This window comes from Anabas testudineus, chromosome 6, assembly GCF_900324465.2.
Source record: "Anabas testudineus chromosome 6, fAnaTes1.2, whole genome shotgun sequence".
NCBI classification, from domain to species: Eukaryota; Metazoa; Chordata; class Actinopteri; order Anabantiformes; family Anabantidae; genus Anabas; species Anabas testudineus.
Genome location: NC_046615.1, coordinates 24926551 through 24951349, shown reverse-complemented (window position 1 = coordinate 24951349; position 24799 = coordinate 24926551). Strand labels below are relative to the sequence as shown.

At 41.1% G+C, this 24799-nt stretch overlaps 1 protein-coding gene across 3 annotated transcripts; it reads right to left on the bottom strand.

Annotated features, from left to right (window-relative positions):
• Positions 1–151: 151 nt before the first annotated feature.
• Positions 152–23410, bottom strand: LOC113165523 (sodium channel protein type 4 subunit alpha B-like). Of its 3 annotated transcripts, none has more exons than XM_026365123.2 (31): positions 23068–23410; positions 21238–21409; positions 20710–20847; positions 20511–20629; positions 20276–20338; positions 19503–19631; positions 18951–19045; positions 18645–18872; positions 18094–18157; positions 17875–18016; positions 17596–17796; positions 17369–17477; positions 16965–17203; positions 15628–15699; positions 15292–15393; positions 14847–15203; positions 13912–14059; positions 13564–13706; positions 12929–13019; positions 12689–12843; positions 12109–12282; positions 10930–11052; positions 10433–10717; positions 9316–9369; positions 8846–8983; positions 8560–8664; positions 7362–7632; positions 6288–6900; positions 5571–5715; positions 5378–5455; positions 152–902 (listed from the first exon to the last, which is right to left on the bottom strand). In XM_026365123.2, the coding sequence occupies exons 1-31, from the start codon at positions 23169–23171 to the stop codon at positions 762–764; spliced, it is 4998 nt and encodes a 1665-aa protein (XP_026220908.1). In that variant the 5' UTR covers positions 23172–23410; the 3' UTR covers positions 152–761. The 3 variants fall into 3 exon arrangements, with proteins under 3 accessions (XP_026220908.1, XP_026220907.1, XP_026220906.1); XM_026365122.2 differs by having other exon boundaries at positions 13564–13709; positions 17369–17474; positions 23068–23406; XM_026365121.1 differs by having other exon boundaries at positions 13564–13709; positions 23068–23403.
• Between the last annotated feature and the right edge of the window lie 1389 nt (positions 23411–24799).

Below are 24799 nucleotides of genomic sequence, written 5' to 3'. Positions count from 1 at the left end.
AGTGAAGCTCATTATTAACTTAATGGATGACTTTTCAAATGTAGAATGGGAGGCAGAGCCTTTAGCTAAAAAAAGAACACGAGGAAGAATGTATGTAAAATGTGGTTTAAATATTGGTTATTAGCACCTTTAGCCCGAAGGTTAAATGAAGCTGCAGAAAAAAGACTAAATGTGAAACACAAGGTCAATGTAGTAGTAATACATATTATTAGATCAAAAATAATACTGTAATAGTTCAGTGTTAGTAAGTACTGAGGTCACCGTCAATAATACAGACACAATGAGACCAGTTTTAGTATTTTGAGATTAGACTGTACATGACAGCACTTCTGTATATATGTACTGGTTGTTATTACTCTGATAAAGATAAACTTACAAATTAAAATCTGATCTGAAAATCATTTTTAATCCGGATCTTTTAACCAGCTTCAGCTTTTTACAGCCACAGTTGGAGATGGTTAAATCAGTAAGTCCGGCACTTTGTTTCCTAAGGACCAAATAGACTAACTTTGATTGCTGTTAATTAGTTGTGCACATAGTGGTTAAAATTCTGAATTATTAGTTATATGAAACTTATGTGTTAAGTTGAACACATGACTCGATCTGTTCGCAGGTTAAAAACCGGTGAAGACGCAGCAACAGAACCGTTTTGATCAACACAGTTTGAGAAAACAGATCAAAGTCTCTACATAAGCTGTGGAAGAGTTCAGTCCACTACAGGAGAAACTCTCTTAAGGTATCATCTGGGTGTGGGAGGAATCCTAAACACCTGAAGCACCAGTTGTAACCTCTGCCACCTCTCCAGCATCTTGCTTGAGTTTCCTGTACGCTCTCTGGATGACCGTCGCCGCCACTTCCTCCCGTTTCCGCCGCAGGGTGCTGCTGACCGGTTCACACGACTCCTGTAGGGAAGGGGGGCAGAAATAGTCAAATCTAGGACATAACATAAGAAAACTGTTTGTGTTTTTATTTGTATCCGTTTGCACCTATGAAGCCAAACTAAACACTTAACTGGAAACATCTGGAAAGGTTTTGTGATTCTCCAGAAGAGACAGTATTTTGATTTTTGTGACAGCTATATTAACTAATGCTGGTGCCAACACCAGCATGATTTCACTGCCGAAAATTGTTTAGGTCTTCTGTAGATACAGTGAAATTACTAATGAAGGCATTGCTGCTTTGACGTGTACAATTTGTACTGTCTGTGTCTCAAACATATCAATCCTCCTGCTACAGTATGTGATGGCTACAGGTATAATTAAAGGGAAAAAGGTCAATTCTACATTTGTTGGTCAGACAGACGGAGTCTGGAATCGGTCTGCGCCAACGGTCTGATGCTTAAGCAGACAGAGTCATAATCTATATTTGAGGCCCAGGTTCATTCTGTCCTCTTAACCCTGTTTCTATTATCTCATGCTCTGACTTTTAAGTCCTGGAGACACATACTCCCGTCTCCACCCTACCTTGCCCACCCCAGTCAATCACTGGAGCAGAACCTGGAAGTTTTGTTTTCCCTTTGGTTCCAAATGAGTGTCCAAACACCTCAGTTCAGCTGTGACTAGATCAAATGTCCATAAACGACTTTTCCTTAAAACTAGGGAACCCACAGTTGTCTGTGCTTTGCATGAATTCTGCATTTTCCTTTGACTCACTCATCTATTCACCTTCTGGTGCGAACTGTACACATAATAAGTTATCTGAGATGTCTACTCATCCAACTATGTACAGTAGAACATTCACCCTGTCCATCCTCAAGAGGTGCCTGAACTGTCATCCACCATCCTACCTGCCACCTGATCTGAGACTAAATAAAAACTAACCCCAAATCTAAATTCTGTCTGCCCTTTAATCCTATGCTTTCTACGAGTGACAGAGCTGAGGCCATTTGAATGTTAGGGTTAGCTGAAGTTCAGTGAAAAGAAGCGCATGAAGGAAAGTGCAGTTCGTCTGTGAACACACATATACAGAAATATTGCACAATAGTTTTATCATATTTACCATGTTGAGAATGGTATTAATACAGATGCCATATAGATAAATAAAATACAATAGAATTCACCTGCAGTCCAGATACTCAATTACTATTTACAACTTTTTTATTGCCCCACAATCCATAAGAGAAAGTGTGACTTCTTCTTTGTGAGGTTCAGCTTGTGCAGTAAGCTTTCTGTACATTTTTGTCCCTGAGCTTGATTCTTGGATCCAGGCGTGACACATCATGTTTGATATTAATTTGTGGAATAAATACATTGGCATTGGGGCTTCGAGATCATGCCATCTGAAAGGTTAAATGTTTTTTTTCCCCCCAACTTGCTGCAATATTTTCACCCAGTTTAAATAGATCCTTTCTTTTACACAGTCATTCCTCCTCTTTTCCACTTCATGATTCTAATTTTTGACTTGCCTCTGTTACAGGAAGGAAATCTATTGTTTCTTCCACTTCTTAAAGCAGAGGTTTTTGAAAATTGAGAGTGAGGCAGTTGAGTGTGCAGAGGTGGGTAGGTACTTCCATCATCCTGAAACCACAGAGCTGAAACATTTGACCTGGGATCTTTAGAGGTGAGGTGTTGCGAGGGAACCACAAGACGTTTACTTGCAGAGCGCAGTGAATTAGAGAGATTGGATACCTGGATGAGGGAGTTCACGTATGTCAGTGCTGTTGAGTGACCACTTTGTGGGTAAGGTTTAAGGCTTTGAAGCTGATGCAGCAGCTACATGAAGCCAGTGCAAAGATCTGAAGTGGTGTAATGTGTCCTTTTTACTGATCAGAAATAAAACATGCTGCTGCATTTTGGATCCTCAGAGGTTTGGTGGTACTGCTGGTAACACCGTCAGTAAGACACTGCAGGAGTCAAGACAAGATATGACCAGAGCCTGAACAATGGGTTTTGTTGTATGGTCTGAAAGGTAGGGTCTGATCTTTGTGATGCTGGAAAGGAGAAATCTGCATGATGTGGAGACAGAGGAACTGTGGTTGGTAAAGCTCAGCTGATCAGTGATCACCCCCAGGTTTCTGGCACAATCACTATGGACCCTGTGTTGATGCTGATGTGTTGTATTGAAGGCCTGGAAGACAAGAACTTCTGTCTTGAAGAGGTTGAGCTGAAGATGCCTCATCCAAGTAGAGATGTCAGAGAGACATGTAGTGATGCGTAGTTGCTTTGTCCACCAAAAACGTGCCGTAGAGACGTGAGCAGGTGAAGTTCCTCACAGACACCAGGTCTAATGTAACGTGTTAAACAATAATAGATGGGACGACCAACCATCGTAAACATGCATGGTCAACTCATCTCTCTTCACAACACAGGACCTTCTTCCTAGATTTACTTTTATTGTTCCTGTGGCTGTTACGGACTGCCAAACAGACGAGGGAGAACAAGTACAAAACAAAAGGGCAGGGGACACAAGGAACTACCAAAACTGCTGAGAGCAGAGAACCCCAGGAAGGCTGCTGGACCGGACGGTGTGACTGGGAAGGTCCTCAGGGAGTGTGCAAACCAGCTGGCTGGGGTCTTCACCAACATTTTCAACTCATCACTGTCTCAGTCCTACATCCCACCATGCCTGAGGTCAATGAAGTGTTTTGAAAAACTGGTCCGATGTCACATTATGTCCTACCCCCCACCCACACTTGACCCAGTGCAGTTTGCATACAGGGCTAACAGATCGACAGAGGATGCCATCGTCACTGTGCTCCACACCACCATTTCCTACCTGGAAACACAAGGGTGTTATGCTAGGCTGCTCTTTGTAGACTTTAGCTCTGCCTTTAACACAATTCTGCCGGACAGACTGTCAGCACAATTGTTGGACATTGGACTTCCTCCCACCATCTGCTGTTGGATCAGAGACTTTCTCTCTGACAGAGTACAGAGAGTCATAGTGGGTCCTCATCTCTCCACAGCCCTGAGACTAAACACAAGGCTGTGTGCTGAGTCCTCTGCTGTACACCCCGTACACGTATGACTGTGTCAGCACACACCCAGACAATGTCGTTATTAAGTTTGCCGATGACACCACAACTGTGGTGGGCCATATCTCGGGTGGTGCTGAGAAAGCATACAGGGATGAGATCCAGAGGCTGGTGGAGTGGTGTGCAGACAACAACTTGGTCCTAAACACAGCACAGATCGTGGACTTCATGAGGAAGAAGTCATATCTGCAGTCCATCCTTATTAAAGGGGAGTGTGTGAAGAGGGCGCCAAGCTTCAAGTATCTACGTGTGCACATTGATGAAGACCTCCAATAGAGCTCAAACACCTCAGAGATTATGAAAAAAGGCCCAATAGGGTGTTCACTTCCGGAGGATCCTCAGTAGTGTCAACCTGAAGAGAGAGCTGCTGGTTGCCTTCTACCGTTGCGAGTGTGCTAACATACTGCATCTCCGTGTGGTTTTCAAACCGCACCATGGCACACAAGAAGGTGCTACAAAGGGTCATAAACACTGCCCAAAAGATCATTGGCTACCCTCTTCCCTCAATGAAGGACCTCTACAGTACCCGCTGTCTTAGGAGGGCACGCAACCTCCTGAAAGACTGCACACACCCAGGACACCGGGTGTTTAAATTGTTGCCCTCTGGAAAAAGGCTCAAGGTGCTGAGGTCACAAACTAACAGACTCAGAGACAGTTTTTTAAAATACAGCAATAGCCCTCATGAACACACACACGCATCTGGTTTAGTTTTCTGAGTAGAGTGTATATTCTGTATATACAGCTGGTGTATGTGTATATTGTATATATATTTGTGTAGATGTATAATGCTTTTTTTTCCATGAAAGGTAATTGTTGTTTTATTATCATCATTATGTTGTTGTTGTTGTTGTTATCTTCCCTCTCTTTAGGACAGTTCACCATTTCGTTGTACTGAAAACACTGTGGTAACACAGGCAAAAATACAAACTAGAAACTAACAAACTATCAGAAAACAAGACATGGCACACACGCTAATGGAACAACAAACGAACTCATGAATAAGAAATACAAAGTAAATGGTCTGCACTTATATAGCGCTTTTCTACCTAGCTGGTACTCAAAGCTTTACACTGCGTCTCATTCACCCATTCACACGCACAAGCACATTCACACACCGATGGCAGAGCTGCTATGCAGCTGACCTGACTCACCGGGGGCAACTAGGGGTTCAGTATCTTGCCCAATGACACTTTGGCATGTGACGTGGCAGCCGGGAATCAAACCACCAATCCTGTGATTGGCAGTCAACTGCTCTACCTATTGAGCCACAGCCATCCCTAAAGTACCAATGAAAAATACACTGCAAAAGCCAACAAAAACCAAACCCACAGACAGGGGCAAAGAGAGGAATCGTAACAGCGGCAGGCACATCTGATTAATACAGTATAGAATAGAATGGTGAACCTTGGACGAGCTTTTGGTCTGGAAGTTTTCTTCCATTCTGGCTTTGAGAGCATCCCTTTCTCCTGGGTCATCAAAAACCTGCACATATGTGAAAATAATTTATATTATTACCACTTCTACCACGACTACTGCTATTCATCATAATAATAGTAATAATAATGAAGAGAAGAAAAAGAGGGCCAGGTGAGGTTACCTGTGCAGTCAGAGCCATCAGGATGTCTAAATAGTGAATTGTATCACCAGGAAGCAGAGGCAGATCCATGTGGGCCAGTTTTATGGAATTGGGTTTGGGAATCCTCAGGGGCTCCTGTAGTCTGTCACAGAGGTGTGACAGCTGACTGTGAAACACAGGAAAGTCCATCAAAGACAATCAGAGGCCACATTAGGACCCATTAGGATTTATAATGTATTTATGATGTTGTTATAATGTACTGGACATTAAGAGACTGCTCTAAGAGTCCACTGGAATTGCCCAGAGTTGATTAGAGTTTCTTGGACGACTGGAGACAAATGTGCAGCACAAACAGCAACAGCACTGCAACTGTTACGAGTATCTGTTATTGGTCCAACCCCCTGTTTTACTGAACTCTCCGGTTTCATTTTCCTGCCCTCTGCAGCAGACCAACAAATAGCTGAAATATTACATACAAACATCCCCAATTTCTCTCTGCTGAGCTGATATGAAAACCACTGCTTCTCCCTTTTCTGATAACAGAGACTCTGAACCAGTGTGCACCGATGTAAAGATGCTTATGCTTTGCTTTGACATCTCACTTTCAGTTTGAATTCCAGGTAAAAATGATTCATTCGAGTATTTTCAAAGAAACTCAGTGGCCTTAGTGTTGATGCAGTCAGTTTACTAGTGCTTCCTATAAAACCTTTACCTGCACTGTGGTGAGTTTGGACTCACCTGTACTTTATGACCTTTGAGGTATCAGGGTCAAAATCCTTCCATGTTTTATAAAACATCTGCAGGTCGTCATCACTCAGCTGCTCAGTGTTGTAGGCCTTGAAGGTCTCCAGGAAGACGACAATGTACAAGTGAAGCACCAGCAGCAGGCACAGGAGGATGTAGGAGGTGCAGAAGATGATGCCCACTGCCGGGCTCACACAGTTACCTCTGATGGTCGATCCTGGGTTCTCGATATCTGGGTCGCAGTCTGGAGGTGTGTTCAGGAAGGGAACCAGTACCCCGTCCCAACCAGCACTGGTGGTGATCACAAACATACAGGTAATGCTGTTCCCAAATGTCTCAAAGTTAAAAATGTCATTGATCATGGCTTCTTTCTTCACATAGGCAAAGTTTAACATGCCAAAGATGGAGTAGGTGAACATTAGGAGAAAGAGGAGGAAGCAAATGTTGAAGAGGGCAGGTAGTGACATCACAAAGGCCATAAGCAGCTTCCGGATTTCACGGGTAAAGCGGAAGAGATGGAGGATCCGACAGACACGAGCCAATCGGAATACAGGGAGAAGACCCGGTGAGATTAAGTACTTCTCTAAGATGTCAGCCATGAATATACCTGAAAGAAGGACAGGAGGGAAAATGGAATAAAACACACAAAGTTTCCCACTGGAATCAAACATCTATACTATTCTATATACTGTTGGTCGTACAGACGTCATGTGGACAGTCAGTGTTTGCCAGATCTGGCTCTAATGGTTTGAACTAGTCTGAGGATATAAACAAGTAAACCCACTAACAAAGTTTAAAATGGTAAGAACTAGTGTATTGACAGTGGGATCTGGGCCCATGAGACAACATTAATCATCCAAAAGGAATCATCTAGATCTAGTAACAAAGACTATGGACCATGGCAGCTGAAGTGAGACTGTTGTCCATCCGAAGTTATTTGGGTAAAAATATCGACTCTAAAAAAGGGAAAAGATAAAATCACACAGTCCGATTCTCCACTGTCGCTGCTGGTTGAGACACTTGTCCTGTCCATCAGTAACATCACCAAAATAAAGTTCACTGACTCACCTACGATAGAATCAACAATGACCACAAAGTCGAGAATGTTCCAGCCGCTGTTGAAGTAGTGCTTTCGGAGCGCAAGGATCTTCAGGAGAAATTCGATGAAGAAGATGAAGATGAAGATTAGGTGGAACCAGTACAGGATCACGGTTTTATCCAAACTCTGCTGGTCGGTCTCCACCATCAGAATCACCATGTTTAAACAGACCAACACCACCATGAAGACTTCAAAAAACGGGTTGGTGACCAGGTCAAAGAGCCGAGCCTGGCAGTGATTCTGAAAACAGATGGAAGGTGATTATCGTACCCGAAACATTAGCAGATAATCCTGTTCCTGCATTTATCAGCTGCTAAATGAGTTTCATCAAGACTTCTACATCTTCAAGGTCTTCAAATACTGATCTGAAGTTCATCAAAGGTCAGTAGTTACTGTTAACAAAGAGCCTGTGAATCAATATTTTACACATAAGTTAAACTGTTTTGTTAGAAAGAACTTTACTATTATCCCTGATGTCTAGGCTTGTTTTAGGTACCTCCTCATTATAATGGTGGACCTATGGAAAAAACTGGGAACTTGAAATTTAATTATACAGAATTTCTTCCCATATGGTTAGGATTACCTTTTACAAGAGTCAACAACTGGGTCAGAACAGGGCTGCAGTAGTTTCTAACATACATGTATATTAAACTGTTGATATAGGTTGTATAAGGCTGCAGAATTCATAGTGTGCATATGTGGACAACAGTTAAGATAAGATACAGAAAAGATGGCCAGGTGACAGGCAGGTAACATCCTGGACATTCATCTTCACTTTTAAACTAGTTATGAACCACGACTGAGGGGCCGGGGCGAGGCGTTTAAACTGAAGTTGATTAGCCAGCAGTTTCTTTCAAAGGGTAACATGGACCGCCACATTTTACTTATAAACAAGGGACCATTTAAGTTTGGTTTCATCACACAGTAAATAAAGTAACCTATCACTGTCCTGTCTTTTTGTACTACACTGTGCTGGACTTTGGAGTATTGACTGTACACCAAGTACACTGTACTTTGCCATGATCTGTTGTTTTTTAATCATAGTATGAAAATCAAACACCGTGAATCTACCACCTGTAACTGGCTAACTGAACTGCAGCTCTCTCTCTTTCCTCTTAGACTCATCAGTATAACCTGAACTTCACAGAAAGGAAAACAGGAACCTACCTTAGGTCGGGGAATAGGCTTTACAGGAGTGTGGGAGAACAGTTTCATCATGGCCCTGGAACATTTCTGCTGCTCCTCGGTCATGAAGACATGTTTCCCTCCAAAGTAAAGACAAGTAAAGACCAAAGTTAATTCATGATATTCAGGACCAGCACTGGATAATTTTCTGTTTTCTGCACTTTAAAAAGGTTAAAATGGTTTAACTGGTTCAAAACCCAAATCTCTACTAAACACGTCATCAGTTTTCATGGTGCCTGTCTATCTGTCTCTCAATGTAAAGACGTATCTTGTGTCTTTGCAGGTCCAACGCGTTCAAGAAGAATCTGAAGAACAGGTTGAAGGAGAAGAAACATCCAAAAAAGAGGAAGAAGATGAAGTACAGGGACATGTACAGGTTGGCCTCATAGTATGGCTGAAGTTCCACCTGCACACACACCAGTATCAGTATCAGTAGTAATGTCATTACCAGTGCCTGTATCAGCCAACAATCACTGACAATAGAATACAGCAGTACTATTATCTGCAAAGGTAGTAGTAGTTGTACCAGTTCTTAGTATCACTATTAGTAACAATATCAGTATAAGAATCAGGAGCAGCTTCAATATCATTGTCATTCTTAGACACTTTAAACCTCTTTACCTTCTTTGTTGATTCATGTTCTAAAGACATTTATTTACTCACTATTTCAGTTTTAATTTGAATATACTGTGCTTTGGTGTTTTTACTATTACCACCAGTATTAGAAGGTGCACTGACCATTCTGGAGTCCACAGCTGAGTACAGGATCTCCAACCAGCCTTTTAATGATGCCTAACAGAGAAACAACACAGAACATCGTTAGAAAAATATTTCAGAGTTTTAAGATTTAAGTTTGTTTTCTAGTGTTAGCTCACTGAACTGTAATGCTGTTTCTCAACTCCCAAAAAAAGGAATAATTCAAAATACAATTTAGAATTTCAAATTAACCCTTCCAAACTCAAATTTGAATTTGAGTTTAATTCTGAAATCCAATTTTCATTTCAGCGAGGTAAAAACTCAATTGTTGGCAATTTCTTGGTGTAAGAACCAAATTCCTTGTGTGTGTCAACATACTTGTCAAATAAAACTCGATTCTGGTTCTGATAATCATGACTGTCTGAAAACATTGTCATTTCTCTGTTAGTGCCTAACCATCTAATGTCTAAATTGTCAACTCCATCATTGCAGAATAAAAGACTTCAACTGAGAGAAGCAGAGACGTTTCTGCAATTAACTAACTGGACTCCACATTAACTTAAAGACATTAACTGTTATACTGGACTACCTGCTGCCTACACAGCATGTAATCACCCATATGAGGATGGGTTCCCTGTTGAGTCTGGTTCCTCTCAAGGTTTCTTCCTGTTGCCTTCTCAGGGAGTTTTTTCTTGCCACCGTCGCCCTCGGCTTGCTCATCAGGGACAATCTCATTTCATGATTCATACACATTCACTGTTCATGTACTGTTCTTTGGTTGTGTAAAGCTGCTTTGTGACAATGTCAATTGTAAAAAGCGCTCTACAAATAAAATTGAATTGAATTGAATTGAAGTTTGTGCTGATCACAACACATGGGTGAAGGTTGTCAGACTCTTTACACAGCGCTGCAGCAGGTTTTACTGTCAGTTTGTGATCATCATCAAACCACTTCATGTCTGTCTTTTAATACAAAACTAAAACAAGTGCTGTGGAAAACGAGAGCACCGGGCAAACAATGACCAGAAAAAGACAAAAAAAATTTGGTTTTGTAAATTCTCATCTTTTATGACCATTGATGGCTTTATTGGATGTAGCAGGTACCGGCCCAGTGATGGAGGCTTATTCTGTACTGTTTTCTATGATTTTTTTATACTGACCACTTGCAGCAGCGCCAGGTATCCTACTCCCACGCTGTCAAAGTTTATATATGGGTTCTTCCAGGAAAAGTCAGTCAAGTTCTTGTCATACAAAGACAAACATTCCGACAGGTTGTTCACTTCCTCAGGTACGAATGTCGTCGCAGATGTCTCATTGTAACAGTAAGAAAATTTTCCAGCAAACAAATTCACTCCGATGATGTTGAAGAACAACCAGACGACCACAATCACCAGCAGCAAGTTCCACATGGACCTGAGGGTTACTGCCAAAGCCTCCAGCACCACCTGCATACAGACAGGTACAGAGTGAGACAGGTACAGGGCCCTCCAGTAACACATGCAGACAGACACATCTGCTCTGTCATGGTTTAATTAATTTACCACAAGGAAACTAATAAAATGAAAGAACAACATCTGAATCAAGTAACGTCTGTGAATAAATATGTTCATTTGTGTTTTAAACAGTTTTGTTCCGTGGGGGAAAATTTCCGTCTCACCTTTGGCCCCTGGAAGCGAGACAGGGCCCTCAGGGGCCTCAGAGTCCTCAGAGTTCTCAAAGACAGGCCTGCTCCCAGTTCAGTATATCCCAGCATGCCAGCTGCCATAGCCATCAGAGACACCTGGAAGACACAGCACACCTAGTGATGACATCATTCTGCTACCATTAATGTTACCCAAATACACCTTTAACCTCAACTTTACCTAGTTAACCTTAATTTTCTTAGTTATGATTGACTTTTTTCTTTTAGTTATAAACTTTATATAGTTAGTGTTAGTTTAGTTTATTGTATTGTTTCATTATAGTATAGTTTATTTCAAGTTTTTTTTCAACATTAAAATGTGTTGGTTCAATATTAACTGGATCAAAACTTGTTATGATTCCTCACTTAGTTTGTTTTTGTTTTGTTGCTTACTCTCCTGCCACACCCGTATATGGACTTCCTCTTCCTCCACTCTCCACTCACCTGACTAATGACTAACTCGTTTCACCTGTGCGTCCCTTTGCTTTATAAGCACCCCTCAGTCCTCTGTTTAATTGCTGGTTTGTCGCATTACTCATGGATCTATGCCACTTGTTTGTCCGTTTGTCAGTTGGCCTTTATCACTAATTCATTTTGGTTAGACTCTAGACTTTGTTTGTTTCACCCCGGACTGCACTTCAGTTTGTTGGACCTTGGTTTCGTTTGTGCGTTTATGTTTCTTTTGGTTGTTACTTTGTACGTCTAGTTTGTCTGTTAGTTTTTGTCCGCGTTAGTGCGTAGGTTTTCGTTGTTACTTTGTTTTGTCTCGCCTGCATATTCTGTTCACGTTTGCCTGTCTGTTGCTATTTCTTTTTCAGTGAGTTTAGTTTGTGCTTGGTGGTGCTCTGTTTGGTTAGTTTGTTATTCGATTATATTATATTATTAGAGTTTTTAGTTGTCACTTTGTATGTCCGTTGATGGTTTTGTTTGCACTTATCCACTGTGTTTTTTGTGGGTCTCTTTAAGTTTATACTTTGTTAGTGTTTGTTAGTTCCTTGTGTCCCCTGCCCTCTCTGTTAATGAATCACCTTTTGTTTGTACTCGTTCTGCCTTGTCCGTTTTGTCAGTTCGTAACTAACTAAAATTCTCGGTGGTAATACCTGTTATAGTAGTCAGTAAATTACAAATAATCACTTTTACTGATCATGTTCTTACAATCAAGATGAGGAAGTCAAGCCAACACCAGAAGCTGCTGAAGTATTTCTTCAATCCGAGGGCCATCCACTTGATGACCATCTCCAGCAGGAACAGGTAGGCAAACACCTGGTCTGCTGTGTCCAGAACCATCTGTATATCTCGATTCTGAAGAAGGTAGATGTCCTCAAACACCTGTGTTCAGAAAAACTCATGTTAACATCGGTACAGGTGATTTCCTACAATGACTGACCAGGTGTTTGACTGTAGTTGGTAATTTTTAATTTATTACAGAATTAGCAGCATCCTGTCCCAAAGTGATGCAGAAAAACTAGTCCATGCATTTGTTACTTCCAGACTGGACTATTGTAATTTATTCTTAATGGTATAATTCCCAATAACTCCTTAAAAAGCCTCTAGTTAATCAAAAATGCTGCAGTTCTTCTTTGGTTCATCATTGTAAGACCAACAAAACCCAGAGAAGTCGTTTAAACAGGTGAATGTGCAGAACTATGACGTGTTGGACTAGTGTTTATTTATCTCTAACAATGTCTGATATAATTACTGTATGGATCTCTGTCCTAATGCTGGTGTTATCTACCAGAGCTATGCTGCTCAGCAGGATGATGAAGATGATGAAGATCTCAAAGAATTTGTGTTGTGTGATGAGCAAACAGGCTCTCCTGAAGTTAGACCAGACCCTTCCTGTGCCCTGGGACCTGTCCATGTCCAGGAAAGGACAGCAACGGTAACAATCTGAAAGACACACACACAGAAATACTGAGCAGGAAAAGAAATCCAATCAAATTTCCACATGTCTAAAGTTATTTTGTTTCCATACTGTCACAGCAACAGGCTTCAGGTGTGTTTCCTCCATGATCTTCATCGTCTTTGTCCTGTTGCACTTTAGGAAGAGTCTGCTTGATGTCACACTGAGCAAAGAGGCACAGATAAAACACAGGAACAAAGTATTATTAATGTTGGTATACTTGTCACAGTTCCCGTTTCTTCTGTCTGTCAGCGTCCTGCCATTTCTCCAGCTAGACATTCTTGGACTTAGATTCTTTGAGTGATTAGTACCATTCTGCCTTTACTCCTCACCATGCTGTCTCGAGGTTTCTTGGCCTTTCCAGCCATATTTAGTTTTTTACCTTCATTTGTTTTATGCAGCTGTAGACTGTTACTCACATTTCTTTGCCACCACCAACCGGTGAAGTTGTAGTTATGTGCATGTTTGTCCTAAACCGTATTCTAATAAGTAAATAAAATAATAAACATGAGGCATTTTGAAGATATCGCATTCACAACAATGGTACTGACATGATTAACAAGATGTTCTTGAGATTTCTTTTTCGCAGGAATGGAATGATGGAAGAACGGACAGACAGAATGTCTCCAGCCGTGGCTGTTGCCAGTGTGTGAGTGAAGTACAAAAGACAGTTCAGCTTCATGGAGAAACACTAGAATACGATTTACTTGCTTCATCTCTTCTTCTTTTTCATTTTCAAGTGTTTTAAATTCGAACTCGGCCTCAGCAATGGGGGCCCTGCCGGATCTGATGTTCTGGTCTGAGGTCACAACTGTCAGAACAACACAGTCCTCGTCTTTCTTGTGGTTCGCTGCTAATAAAACCATAAAATACACAAACGGAAAAAGTCTGTTACAAAATCAGAAAATCTGGTTTAAGGTGAACTGGACCCAGAAGTGTTGAGTCCACAGTTGTTTTAAGAGATTCATCTGAAACTGAGAAAGACTGGAAACTAAACATTAAACAACAAAACTCTAAGAGGAGCAAACTAAACAAGCTAAAAGAGTAAGACCTACATTTGGGGTCTCTGCAGGTGCTGGTCCTTCCCATTGCCTTTTTTATCTGGTCTATAGCAATCTGCAAATTGTTTTTTTCTTTTTCATCAGGAACCAGATAATCACCAGTGAACGAGCTCAGCAACAAGGCCAGGAAGAAGTTGAGGATCTGGGGCAAAACCAGTGACACATTTAACATCGGAGAGGAGAACAGGAACATGTCTTTTACATGCAGCAACTGAAACCAGACCAGGAGTATGTTTGGGACCAGAAATGCTGTAAATCAAGAACAATATCAAGGACCAGGCTCAGGAACTGAAATAAAACCACGATACATGGCCACATTAAAGGGACAATATGTATACATGACACAGAGCGTTTAATGGTGGGTTAGGGTTAGTGGTACTGTAGTCCAAATTTAAAATACTTGACAGCTCTATCTCCTTCTACACCTCCTCCCCAGGTGGAGGATACTGAACATACATGAGTGGACGCAAGAGAAGTGAACTGATTCTGTCAGTATTAATTCGATGCACATCTGGTAATAAGAACTGCAGCCACAGAAAACAAACATCCAGTGCTGAGAAAATCCACTATCTAGGCCCCTGATGACAAATTAATCACATTTCTAATATGTAATGTATAAAAAATTTCATATTGACATTGGAGCTTTTTTTTGCAGCAGACACATGTGGTGTCAAGATGTTACTGGTCAAATGTAGTGTGGGCAGGATCCAAAAGAGTTCACAGATTTTAGCTTTATCTGAGAAGCTAACGTTCCCACTTCGCTTGTGTTTTTTTTTCTCTGATCACATTTAACGGTCATTTATTATTTAGTATTGTGCATTTATTACATATTGATCCTTTAATGATTCAAGTCACACAATATGTACATGGACTACGTGGATGATTTACCATGGCTCAGATTAGGGTTTTTTCAAAAGTCTGACACTCACCAGTAGGTTTCCGACAACCAGGACCAGGAAGTAAAAGAACAGACATGACGTCTGGCCGGAGACCTCCATGCAGTCCCACATAGTCTCAATCCATTCTCCACACAGGATCCTGAAGACGACAAGGAAAGCATGGAAGAAATCGTGCATGTGCCAGCGAGGAAACTGGTTGTCGGCCGAGATACAACCGATGTTGATTTTGTAGTCCTCGTGGAACAGCTGCATGGCAACCACGCTGAAGGTGAAGACTACAGTAAACAGAATGAAAGTCAGGTTCCTCAGACTGCTCACAGAGGTCCAGATAATCTTCATCCACAGGTTGAAGGTGGGCCACCACCGAGCCAGCCTCATCAACCGCAACTGCATCAGTAAACAGGTTAAAGGACAGACAGTTAAGGATGAAAGATAAGGGATAAAGATGATGATGATGATGATGATTTAAACTGACCACTTCAAATATGTCCAGAAATGATAAACCCATAACGTCCATGAAAAAGAGGTTCAGGATGCTTCCCGTGATGATGATGAAATCAAAGATGTTCCAGCCCACCTGTAAGCATGTCATCAACACAATCACACATATTTCCGTGGAAAGCAGCATTAAAACATTGCCACACACACACACAGGTGAGATTGATAAATACAGCTGTATGGAAACTTCTGAGTCAGGTGTATGATGGTGAATGGATCCGATGTGTTGGAACTATCTTTAACTCACCCGAACCATAACTCTTTATGTTGGATCATACACAACATTTAATAAATAACAGTTAAGCATTCTGACCTTGAAGTAGCCATAAGGGTCCATGGCTAAAAGTCTGAAGATCATCTCAAGAAGGAAGATCACAGTGAAAACCTGAGAGGGGTCAGAGTTCAATGTTAGCATACTGTGCAGCATCAGGTCCAAACTGGTTGGAGGATAAAGTAAACAAGACATTACAACAAAACAACTGAAACACAACACGGCTACAAAGAGACACAAAACCACTGCAAAGAGGGACACCAGGAGTACAAAGAGAAGCCCAAAGACAGCCTTGGACTTTGTGTCCACAAATACCAAGAAAAAGTCTGAAATAAGATTATTTAAATAGAACACTGAAAAAAATATAATTTCACTTCAACTTAAAATACCTGAGGTAATAATTAACACTGAAGCTTAACTAAATGAATTCTTCTTCTCTCTTTTAAGTTGAATCCAATCATTTTGAAAGAGTGGGTGCAACTTTTGTTACTTAAGTTGTTAGGTAATATATTTTCCTCCTTCCTCCTTTGCCTTATCTTTTGGTCAGGGTTGCCACAGCAAACCATGGTCCACACATTGATTTGTACAGTGTCTTGTCCAGTGGCACTTCAACATATGGTCAGTAGGAGGTGGGTTGTGACCCTCCGACCCTACATGTCGATGAGTGACCACTCTACCAACTGCGCACCCCCTAACCTTTGTTATTTAACATTTGCCTTAATCTCCTGAGAGGATCATGTGTTTGATTATGAGTGAAACCGTGCCTGCCACCGATGTTCTCGGTGCTCTGCGATCACCTTCATTACCTCAGAGGTATCGTCCGAAGTGACATCACTTTACTCACCTGCCCTGAACATCCTCGTCAATTAGGTACGGAATGGGGTCTGTGAGTGGATGTAACAGTCACACTTTAACAACTCCTCCTACCCCCATTATAGAGGGTTGCTAACTATGGCCTTCCTTTATCTATCCCCGGAAATATCAAGATGACTTTACACATCCACCAGGAAGGTCACAGCGTAACATGAAGGCCTTTTGGAGACTACAAGCACCTGTTTTTAAGCCCACAGAGGGCCTTATTATGGGTACTTAAATAACATTGTTGTTATTTTCTTCTTTAATAAATCAACCTTTAATAAACAAAATGAAATTCCATCTTACTAATTTTCTAAGCCTGGCTCAGTCTGTTGACAGCTTACCATTTAAAATTTGGAACTTGGCCCTTATTAGCTTAACAGGGACCTGCCAGAGGCCTCACAAAGACAGATTAAATTTAATTGGGACTAACTCATTCACTAGCTAAAATGAGAACCCCTCGTAGTCTTTAACACATGAGAATAATTACATGTATCAGGAAGCTTCCTGCCCTAAACACTGACCAGGTTTGCAACCACAATCGTTTCGTGTAGAATAATCGTCATTGGATAATGATCCATGGCCATGAAGATGGTGTTGAGGATGATGCAAATGACAATGCTTAGGTCAAAGAAAGGGTTCATGACGAAGATTTGGAGCCTCTGTTTGAGCCACCGCCAACAGCCACAACAGTTCCACTTGAGGAAGAGCTCGACGAAGTTGTACCAACACCGAGAACACAAGCTGTGGTCCTGCTCAGACTCTGAAACACATGGACCATTTTATCTCTCTGCAGACACAGTTTGACATTCTGACATTAACCTGATGATAATCTAACATTAATATCTGAAACATCTGTGACGGCAGAAACAGGAAACCTTTACTTCAGCTTCATTCACTTTTATGTCACGGTTATAAGGAGACCTACCTCTTGTGACAGTGTCTTCTTGCTTGCGCTTATTTATTTCTGCAGGTAAATTCTTCTTCTCTGGTCCTGAATCTTGTTTCTCTGAGAGCTCGGCCTTGCTGGAACTCTGCTGCACCAACACAAAGGGGGTTTTAAACAGGACTCATTATTGTCTCATCTGTATTTTATTCTATTTTTTTATAGAAACTGAAAAACTTGTGAATGTGAAAACAAAAGCTGCTTTTCACCTCCTCTTCCTCCTCCCTCCTCTTAATCACCTCCAGGATCTGAATGAACTCTTTCCATTTGGCTTCTGTGACATTGGTTTCGTCCTGCTCCACAAACGTCACGACAACCATCGCCAGAATGAGGCTGAGCAGACAGAAACAGCCAGGGAGGAAGAGGAACATGAAGATGATCACGTAGGTCTTACCTGCTGTTTGCAACACCTGAGAGAGACGGACAGAGAAAGACAACTGAGAAAGGTGAGGGACCAGTGTGTGTATGTGGACCAGTGGGCTACTGACCATTTGGAGCAGGTTCTCCCAGTAGTCGTGGGTCATCAGTCTGAACAGACTCAGCAGGGACCAACCAAATGAATCAAAGCTGGTGAATCCGTAGTTGGGGTTGGCCCCTACCTTTAGACAGGAGTAACCCTCTGGACAGACCCTGAATACATCATCATCATCATCATCATCATCATCATCATCAGTAAATATCTAACAGACTAACAATTGTGAACATACCCGGCATTAGACCCATTTCCACACAGCAGAGGTTCATGGTGATCAGGCAGGTAGTAGTGGTTCACTATCACACAGAAACAAACTCAGGAATAAAAAGGTAACAACGCCAGTAATGTTTTGTACGACACACAAAAAAAAAGAAAATCACAATAACTTGTCACCATAAGATTGTTTTCATACAAGTGACGTTTCCAACAAAATTCCTATTGTGAGTTTCATCAAAAGTATCTGTTTTTGTCAGTTTGCATTAGTTTGAAAATAGTTGTTTGTTCCTAATTTATTTAGATCACCTTGTTAAATAGAACAACAACAGGTTTCTAACATTGCCTAACATCTCCTGCCCTTTGGACTTCTATGGAATCAGTTGCTAAAGGTCTGATGCTTCAGCTTCAGGTCTGGGAGTCCTGAACCTGGCCAGCAGTTCAGACTTGTAAGGTAAAGTATGTCGTACTGTATACTTTGTGATTTCAGACAGTGAATTAATTCAATAATTTATCTGGTAAATCTAATTTAATTCAACACTGGAACATGTACACACAGGTTGATCATACCAGGGTGGTCGATGTGCGTCTGGAAGTCAAAGTCAAAGGAACTAAAAGTGAAGCTGCTGTCAGTCATGTTGCTAGGAAACGGCTTCACGACACATTTATGCTTTAAGTTTCCCATGAAGAGCTGCAGACCAATCATAGCCAAGATGCTGAGTCCAAACATTGTCAGTATAAAGACACCAGTTAACTTCTTCACTGATTGGATGAGAGCTCCAGCAGTCATTCTCACACCTGGGGAAGAGAGGGGGCGGGGTTTATAAGCTGACTGATTAGCTCTTCCCACCCACCAGCACCACTCCACCAACTAACCTGGATAGACTGCGATCATCTTCAGAGAAATGGACACTGTTTTTATGACCACAAACTTCCCCAACTCGACAAATCGGGTCAGAAATCTGAAAGATCTGTTAGAAAGTCAATCAAACAATATAAAGACAGAAATAAATGACAGCAGAGACAAGACAACCAAGAAAGACAAAGACGTAAAATAAAACACAGCATGTTTCCACATTGTTACAAATGGGAATTTGTAAGTGCAGCATGTGACAGAGAGGAGAGACTCAGTCCACAGTTTCTTAGTGAGTTTGGTGTTTTTTTCTGACCAATTAGCCATTAGAACACAAAGATGGTTATCTCAAAGGCAACTGGACCTGCTTGAAGCCTCTTCAGGTCTAACGGACTTATTTAAATTCTGTGGAGTCGTTAACAATTAGAGGGTCAAAAGAGTCACACGAGTCTGAGACAGATTGGCACTGCGTTGTGGTGCAATATTGTAAATTATAAATAAAAATTAACTGGAAACTTACAAAGGCTTATTTTCACGGGTTTAAGTGTATCTCAGGTGGGAAAACAGATAAATACCCAGTAATGATAACCATGATGTCGAGCCAGTTCCACGGGTCTCTGAGGAAGGTGAAGCGTCCGAGACAGAAGCCTCTGGACACGACCTTCACCATGACTTCAAATATGTAGATCGCTGTGAAGATGTATCTGTTCAAACACAGAAAACACAACAAATAAAATACATTTTCACTCTCTAAACTGACGCTGAGCTCTCTCAGTCCCACTCTGTCACTACTCCTGCTCAAGAAGTCAAGGATCTAATAAAAACATCAGGAGACAGAGACAGATAGGCGTCTTGCTCGTCAGAGGACAAACCTGTTAGAGTTTAACTGCATGAATTCAAAGAACAACAACCAGCTGGTTTATCTGGAGCTGTTGGAGACACTGATGTCATACATCTAACCACCCTGAGGACTTATGAGGACGTCATCACAGCATTAACCCTCAGATTGTTCTGCCTGTGGACGGCACTTTCCTTTAGTGGATGTCCCTGGTCCACCCAGGCCTGGTCCTCAGTGAGAGCAGACCAAAACCTTCATTAATAATAAGCATTTCCCCTCTGTTGCAGGGATCGTGTTACATTTACTGCAGCCTCTAGGGAAGGTTAGAATGAATGAATTTTATTTTCTATTCTCCGCTGACATCAGGACAGATCACTGACTGTTTCGGTTCCTGAGGACAGGGAATGAACTGAAACTGTGCCCCTGACTTTTGTGTCCGAGGACACACAGAGGACTCTTTGTTTCTGTGTCCTGACACATCACCAAATGTTCTGTCGTGTGTTAACTCACTGTGCAGTCCAACCCCACACACAGTTGGCCAGTATCGTCAGCATGATGAAGAAACGGAACCAGGTTTTAGTTTTAAGGAACAAAAAATCTGATTTATCAAACTCTGTCTTAAAGATACACAAAAGAAGCACAAACAGATACACAAGAGACAACAAACACAAAACCTGCACGACAAGTTCTTCATGACGTCCCCGACTAATCAGGGACAAGTGTTGTATGATATCATAAAGGATATGAGTGGAGGAGGATCTTGATGGCGATGGTCCTCACTGGGCTGAACGGACTCAGAAGGTAGCAGGACGGCTCAGCATTAAATCTGTGGATGATATTTCCCTTACTGAGCACGATGAAGGTCTGCAGAGAGACGGGTCAAAGGTCAGACAGATGGGTCAGAGGTCAGAGTGATAGGTTTATACTTCAGAGATGAGAGAGACCTTCTGTGGTTGGTAGAAGGGATCCAGCTCCTCCAGTGGGGTGTTGAGAAGCTGGGGGGGTGGGTCCCCGTAGACAAAAGGAAGGGGCTTTCCTGCTTCCAGATGAACGGCTGGTTTTGGGGGATCTTCCTTTCTCACCTGTCAATCAGACAGACAGCAAACCGGAGGTGAGAGCAGGTGTTCAAATAGAAATAAAAATCAGACATTATCCAACATTTTCAGTGTTTGGACTGTAAAAAGTGGTGAAAACAACAACTCATCATCAGAAAGTCACTTTGGTTACGGGTCACTGACCCATGGAGCAGCCGAATGGATTGTAACTGATTGTTGTACCGCACCTCTGTGAACCTGCTTCCTGTCTGTCCAGGAAAAGCAACAATGGCAAAAACAAAAAGAACTTGGTTGTTTGTTCTAGTTTGATTAAGCATCAGGTCACTATGGTTGGAAGCAGATCAAAAACACAGACCTGTTGAAACAGAGGATTTTTTTTAACTTCCTGTGATCAGATCTGATCTCTGTATTCTGTACCTCTCTGCTCCTCGGACGCTCGTTCTCCTCAGCTTCGTGGTGACGTTGGATCTCCTCCAGTGAGGCCGGCGTGAAGCGCCTGAAGACCTCTGTACCCAAAGGGGGCAGCAGAGACGCCATCCTGGCATTCTGAAGCTCCGCCCGAACTTTGCTGTCGCCTAGCAACCGCTTCCTGTGAAAAGAGAGGGAGTGATACAGCAACCAGGCAGATGCTGAAGACATCTGATTCATGAAGCTTTAAATCATTCCAAGAGCATGACTGTGATTCATTGAGCAAAGCAGGATTTAGCAACAAAAAACAACTAAACTAATCAGTATCAAAAAAATTACAGACATTTTGCAGGTAAGTAATTCAAAAGAGCAGTTTGTCAACACTAGTTAACTGGCATAACGTCTTCATCTGTAAATTTGCCAGATGGTAATGAGCTAAAATTTTGTAAAACATAATGTTAATATTTAATTCAATTCAGTTTTATTTGTATAATGCCAATTCACAAGATTTAAGACCTTACAGAAAATTTTTATACAAAAAATTATATAGAAAACCTAACAATCCTATTTGAGCAAGCTTTAGGCAACAGTGGAGAGGAAAAACTCCCTTTAGAGGAAGAAACCTCCAGCAGAACCAGGCTCATAGTGGGCGGCCATCTGCCTCGACCGGTTGGGGTGAGTGGAAAGAGAAGAGAGAAAAAAACTGGAAGAATATCCTGAAATATTTGTGGCTACATCAACAATATAACTCTACTGCTAACACTAATGCTATAATCCTAGCTGATATTCTTCTAAATTCACTCTGCTCTAACTCAGAGAGAATTACAGACTGAAGGTCTGAATAAAGGTTTCTCTATTACTGATCACAGCTAAGGTTTCCATACATTTAGCTCATCTTACTTTAACTCCTATTTAAACTAGAAACATGAACACAACAAGAAGAGGGAAAGAACAGGAAGTGAGTCTGTTCTAAAACTAATGCTCTATTGAGCTCCTGTCCTTTTCCTCCAGCTCCAGCTATATAGAAGAAAAATTCCAGTGTTTTGTGGGGACGGAGAGAGGAGGCATTGAAAAACAACAATGAAAGTCCATAAGAAGAAAATCGGGAGCCGTAGACAAGATTTGTAGCAGCTACTTGGTTCTAAAAGTGAGACACCTAAAGGTTCCAGAAACCATATTGGAGAACACAGTGCACAGAGGATCACTTAGTTACTAATGAGATGCAGCTTGTGGGGAGTTAACAACAGCTACAGTGAATCAGCAGATTCAGAAACGACACATTTCATTGTGTTTATGGTAAGTTCCCTTTAGAATCAGGTCATTATCATGTAAAAGGCTTAAACAGTGAGACACAAGAGCCTCACTACAACAGTTTTATTCAGTTAGAATTTACTCAAACTCAAGTTTCACAAACATCACAATTACCATGGAGAATTTATTGGATCATTTTTAGTTGTTTGCCTTGAAAAAGCAGCTGCATGTTCTACTTAGAGATAAATGTAGTGGAGTGAAAAATATTTTTCCCTTGACCAAAGTCCGAAGAGTCAGAAGAAATACATGACAAGAAAATTTCTGGAGGTTTCTTCCAGTTTTTAACCTTTTTCAAAGGTTTTTGAGGCTCGGAGGACTGAAGGTTTTGTTGTGAAGCTGTTTGGAAAGTTTGTCTTTTAGTGAAGTTAATTTTAGTGGATTTGGTAAATTAGTGCTGTAAAATGAAAACTAACATCACTACTGATGGTAAATGTAGCGTGTGTGTGTGTGTGTGTGTGTGTGTGTGTGTGTGTGTGTGTGTGTGTGTGTGCGTGTTTAAAGGGTACTTCTGTGTAGTGTCAGACTTACTGCTGTGAAGGATCCAGTCTCAGTTGTTGTACTTTTTTAATCAGAACTCCTCTCTCTTTCTGGCTCCTCCAGAACTCAAAAAAATTGATTTTTCTGTTTGTCATGGCTGCAGCTCACTCGTCGACCTGGTCCCACCTCGTCCCTCCACCTATTTGTTTCTCTCTGTCTCTAGCTGTGTCTCTGTGTTCAGCGTTCAGTCTTCGGCTGTCTCTTCTCAAACTTTGCCGTTTTTGCTGTGATTATCCAGAGTCTTATATCTGCAGGGTTGAGCCTCCTGGAGTCCCCCTCCTGACATCGACAACATCAGAGTAACAAGAGATTGCTTCAGCTGCAGCTCAACTATGATTCTGCTCCTAGTGTTTCTGTGTTGTCTCATTGCAGCTTATCTCACAATAACACACTCTGTGCCAGCAGCTTTCTGTCTTTTACAAATCTGGACATCCAAGCGATGTTTACATCCACATGCTAATTTCCAGGAAACAGTAAAAGCGTAATCTATTACTCTCATACACACATAGTCATGTCTTTCTGTCTTGTTGAGGACACTCGCTGCTGTAATGCATTTCCTACCCCACCCTTATATTAACCATTACAACTGAATGTTATAGTTGTCATCTCTCATCTCAATCAATGACATGACGACCAGCTGTACAGTCAAACCTCCAGATGAAAAATGCAGCAGCATGATTGTTTTAAAAACATGTAAAAGTTTAACTGCTTTTCTTTGTGTCACATGTAGCAGAGCAGCGGTTAATTCATCCGTTTAAATAATAAAAAGTAAACCTAATTCATGAACCGCACAACTCCTTAGTCTCACTGCAACAACTCATCTAATGGTCCCATTCTAACTTTTCTTCATATGTTGGACCGCAGCTGTCCTCGCAGCCAGAACACAGCCTGTGCACGTTAGGTAAATGTGCTGCCAGGAGTCTAAGTGATGCTGGTGATTCACTGTAAAGCCATTCACAATCAATAATTCACCACTAACATGTGCCTGACTGCATAGTAGTTTTTTTCTCAGTAACTGTAGCTATCAGTAGCTCTGTTTAACTATCTGTACCCATAATAGTTACTATGTAACTATTTGTAACTGTAACTGTAACTATCTGTAAACTGTCAGTAACTATACATATTTGTAAATGTAACTGTTAGTAACTGTAACTATTTGTAACTGTAACTGTAACTATCTGTAAACTGTCAGTAACTATAAATATTTGTAAATGTAACTGTTAGTAACTGTAACTATTTGTAACTGTAACTATCTGTAAACTGTCAGTAACTATAAATATTTGTAAATGTAACTGTTAGTAACTGTAACTATTTGTAACTGTAACTGTAACTATCTGTAAACTGTCAGTAACTATAAATATTTGTAAATGTAACTGTTAGTAACTATTACTATTTGTAACTGTAACTATCTGTAAACTGTCAGTAACTGTAACTATTTGTAACGGTAACTGTCAATAACTATAACTATCTGTAAATGTAACTGTTAGTAACTATTACTATTTGTAACTGTAACTATCTGTAAACTGTCAGTAACTATAACATCCGTAAATGTAACTGTTAGTAACTATTACTATTTGTAACTGTAACTATTTGTAACGGTAACTGTCAATGACTATAACTATCTGTAAATGTAACTGTTAGTAACTATTACTATTTGTAACTGTAACTATCTGTAAACTGTCAGTAACTGTAACTATCTGTAAATGTAACTGTTAGTAACTAT